General features: G+C 41.9%; 1 protein-coding gene across 2 annotated transcripts in view; it reads right to left on the bottom strand.

Annotated features, from left to right (window-relative positions):
* The window catches only part of LOC147035690 (equilibrative nucleoside transporter 1-like), a 251380-nt gene extending 250327 nt beyond the window's left edge, over positions 1–1053 (bottom strand). For both annotated transcript variants that reach the window (XM_085846842.1, XM_085846852.1), the window contains exon 1: positions 889–1053. In XM_085846842.1, coding sequence (XP_085702968.1) covers positions 889–919 — 31 coding nt within the window. In that variant the 5' untranslated portion in view covers positions 920–1053. The remainder of the gene's footprint in view (positions 1–888) is intronic.
* Between the last annotated feature and the right edge of the window lie 3541 nt (positions 1054–4594).

Here is a 4594-nt window from a genome sequence, read left to right as displayed (position 1 = left end):
ACCAAAAACTGTGACCTTAACTCCCTCCCTCCCTGGCTACAAAAGTCCTTTGCTTTTCATTGGGTTTATTTCGTCTGTGTGTGTCTGAGTGTTTTGGCGCTTGTCCGTTAGATAAGCCTGTTTAAGATCTTCATCATTGTAATTGTTGCTTTTCTTATTCTGGCATCAAGTCTGCACTGTGTTCACTTTTGTAAGTTTCTTGCAAAATTGCCGCACCACACCTCTCTCATCTCTCACCTGCATTACATACCGAATAAACCGTTTTGTTGTGCCACATGCTTTTCCCCGCTTAATGTAAATAAATATTAATTGTAGAAATGTTCCCAGCTCGCCTTTGTCTTTTCCTCCATTGGTCGAGCATGGTTCGGATCTAAGTTTACCAAGGTCTTTATTCCCGATAATCCGTTCCTTTGAGCCGGTACGTTCTTGGCATTGCCGCTTGACTGCATCCGATCCGGAAAGGTAGTCGGTAGTTGTTAGAGTGATCCGGTTCGGGCAAGGCGTACCGAGGGTGTGGTTCCCCGGTCGTCAAAACCACATGGTTAATTATGTAACTTGATTCTCGACAGGAGGACGCCATTCCACGCGGTTGAGGTATTGGCGTCCACAGTCGGTTAAGCGACCTGCCGCGTCATGGAAATATCCATGAGCGATGGCCTACAATTCCGGGGAGTCTGGTGGGAATCGATGTAGTTTCCCCACCTAGTGGTCGTTCTCTGCCAGACCCCAGCCCGCAACAATATACACACATACATAATACATATACGTATATGTATATATACACTCATAAATATCAGTGTGTCAGTGTGTCTCTTCCAAGACACCTGTGAAGCAGGCACGCAAGGTATATGTATGTGAAATGCAGCTTAGGTTGCAAGGACGACTGACCTTCAGATAAAGCATGAATGTGTGAGGTCATCAAGCTGGATGCAGTTGAGAGGTTATTGGAACAATAAGATCATATTTAATGAGAATATATAGTTTTAGTTTGGTTTCAAGCAAAGGACAAAAGAATGGATCTACATCTTAAAAAGAAATGTAAGCAACAGCTGTTCTTGCACATTGAAGTGAACTGTAATGAAAAGTGAGGCAGGAGGAAAAAAAAACACCCTGCTGTGAATTTGCTTGCTTGTCAAGCCATGTGCAAGATTTGCCTGATAAGGGGAAAATAACATGGGGGCAGGTCGTCTTTGAAATACTGGGGAAACTGGTATGGAACAATTTTTTTTTTTTTGTAAAACGAAATGAAGTAAGGAAATTAACGTTTGTTGGGGGAAAAGGATTGAAGCTGAAAATAATTGTTCGATTTTTATCTGTTGATCACAAAGTGCACTGTGATGGACATGTTAAAGACGACAATTCTTTGAGCATAATGGGGCCATTGAATCGATGTGGATGGGTGGTTGCATCAATGGCTAGTTTGGTTTCTGGTTTGGTTGTGACCGTTTGTAGTTGGATGATGTTTAAAATTCATTGGAAATTGATATTGTGGTATCTTGTGTGCTCGTGAGCACAAAAGGAGAAGAAAGATTTAAAATTGTAAAATCTGTGCAGATGTGGCAGAGAGCACCACATGTTAGAGCATGCAGGTCACTCATTATGTGCAGGCAGATCATGAAGATAAGTGTTTGCGTGTAGGTAGATGCAGGCAGGTGAGGATGCCATGCCAAAATCATGGCAACTGGTGACAATACTGGAGTTTATACCTCAGTGCAAAGATTAAACAAGGTGGTTTGCCATTGCATTCCTGGTGGTAATCAGGAAAGGATAAAATGGTTTGTGTCGGTTCGTGCTGACTACTTTCAAAATTTGGAGTTGTATTAGAGGTGTATATGGACACTCAAAAAGGGTCAGTCGATTTAATTAATCCAAGAAACAGATCGTTTCATCTCAGTCTATGGAATATAAATTCAATGATTTGATTACATTGTACTGGTGATACAGGGTGTGTTAAAGTGGATAACTTTTAACTCTTTCTCCTGTGTTTGGTTTGTTGAGCACTGACAGTTGCCATTTGGGTGGATAAAGGTTGTGCCCTCCATGTGAGGCGATTATAAGGAATTAGAATCATGTGTGGTGGTCAAGAAAGGTGTCATTCCAGCAATGGGTGTGCAAGTGGAGTGTGGTCAAGGATTTGTCAGCAGACATATGTGTGTCTAGTGAGTTTTTGGTGTAGGGCTTTAATAGGACATGAGTTATGAATCAAAATTGCGTTTGTTTTCGTGTTTGGGGCAAGCGTTGTTCAGGGGGGCTTCGGTGGGTGCAGGTGAGCATATCATCAGTGGTGAAGGTGATGGTATGATGTGAAAATACAAATTTACATACATGGTGTGTAAATGGACATCAAAGCTCATGCTGTTATTCGCAAACAGGTGATGCATTTACATTCTGCCTCTCGGATGAACGTGAGTTTGACGCACAGTTTGGTAGCAGTAGTTCATTAACATTTACGTTCTGACGATATCCTTTTGAGACAGTTGGCGAGTAATCTCAGACATGATGCTTGATGCATGATCTCAGGCAAGCTCTCTCACGTGAAACATACCACTGATCTCTAACATCAGGCTACGAGTTGTACTGTACGAGTTTGCTTCGGGCTCGTGTGAGAGATGGTTGAGAATTTGGCAGATTTAAAAACAATTCCTGAGATAAAGTGTTGATGGGAGCCTCACAATGGAAATATGGGAGAGGATGTGACAGAAGAGATCGGGTCCCTATGCTGCACAGCATTCTGTGATGCTTTGGGAGAGAATGTGAATCATGCAAATGATGTACAGAATGTGTTTGGGATGGAATTTAAAATCGCAACTACTGACGTTTGGATGTTCAGAGAGGAGATTGGATTAGATGTTGAATTTGCACAACAACAATGCGATTTGACATACCAATTCATGAATATAACTCCGCATATTACATTAGTTGTCACAAGAAGGACACAAAACAAAGGAGATTGGAGCAATAATCACGTAAGCAAAGGGTTTGCCAGGACAGTGTTTGCGTCGGGTGCGAGGCAGATATTTGTGTCGCATAAGGGAGTTAAGGGTGGGAGCACTCGAATGTCTTCTCTTGGGGTCAAGGCAGACTGTGATGTTGCTCTGCTGAGTGGAGAAAGAGAAGAAACTGGAGAAAAAAAAACTGACTTTGAGCACATCATCGACCAATTTGCATCAGTGAAAGTTTGGAAAGTGCAGTTGTAATTTTCATGCAGTGCCATAATTTGTTCATTGAAAGATTAACGAGCTTTGGTTATATTTTTGAGCTGATATTATGGTAAAGTTATTTAAAAGATGGGTGTCAGATGTTTGGACAGAGGTGCAATTTCAGTGCTTGCCATAGGCATTATTAGTACAGTATATGGATAATTTGCTGATTTGGTTGACATCAGGGGATGATTGCAGGAGAAACATCTTAACCCCTTTGGGGGCACTGGCTGTCAAAGGCAATGGAGTACCAGAGACCAAATTACAGCTGTGTAGAGCCCAGGTAGCATGCCGGGGACATGTGTTGAGTGGAACCTTGAGAAGATTGTGAGGTGATGGCTTGTGGGCTATTCTGAATGTTGAGAGGTGTTATAACAAAGAGGAAAATAAGGTTTTTGGGGGATGCTGGACAGTGTAGACCATAGGTACCTGATCTGAGTCAGAGGAGTGACCTGTCCAGGATTCTGTCCAATAGCCAGGGAGACTACTTGGGCAGCACCAAATGCTTTGCAGAGTGTGGTCCAAATGGATGGATGGATGGTACCTGATTATGCAATATTGGTTGAATCACTGTTTGAGCAAAGAATTTGACAGAGTAAAAGATGTCCGGTAAAAGTGTGCTCTGAAAGTGATATCTTGGAAAGTGGTACATGTACTAATTGCAGCATGCAATCTAGCTAAGGATAGAAGCATAACAATATGTAAGGATTCCTGTTATGTGTACAGGGTAGCACACAATTGTGGGACAATTTGGAAATAAATGGGCATGTAACATCGCAAGGTATGCCAGTCAAAAATGGTAAATTGAAAGTGCAACTGTTAGAAACAATGAGCCATAGTGAAATGTTGAACACATATGAAGCAAGAGATATGGTCTCAAAAGGGAAATACTTTCGCTGATTTTGCAGCAAAACCACAAGAAATAGCAAATTTCTAATCAAGAGAAAATGAAGAAAGGGCGCCGACTACTGACGACATTGCAGCACTACAGGAGGCAGCTAAGGCAATTGAAAGAGTCAAGTGGGAGAAAAAGATTGCTTTTATAATACAGAAACAAAACTTTGAGTCTCAAGTGGGGATGAAGTGGTTGCCCAAAAGGTGTTTGCTCGTTTGGCTCACAAAAATGAGCCACACAAGCAAAAGGGGGAAGATGTAGAAGGAGGTGCTGAAAACATGGTACGCTCAAGGATTTGTGCTGAGAACATGGTATGCTCAAAGATTTGCAGCGGTGGCAGAAAAGCTAAAATTTAGAAAATAAAAAATTTCGAAAATCGGAAAATTTTAATAGAAGCTATGTGTATTATCAAATGTTGGTGGTGTGTGTTGCCTTTTGGCTGTTGGTTGCATCATTGGTTGGGGCGTGACTGTGCCGCTGATGCGGTGCCCCTATTACT

Source organism: Eptatretus burgeri, chromosome 1 (genome assembly GCF_056783735.1).
Source record: "Eptatretus burgeri isolate ZD-2024b chromosome 1, Ebu_testis_v1, whole genome shotgun sequence".
NCBI lineage: Eukaryota > Metazoa > Chordata > Myxini > Myxiniformes > Myxinidae > Eptatretus > Eptatretus burgeri.
The sequence above is the reverse complement of the archived record's forward strand: the minus strand, read 5'-3'. Positions and strand labels throughout refer to the sequence as shown.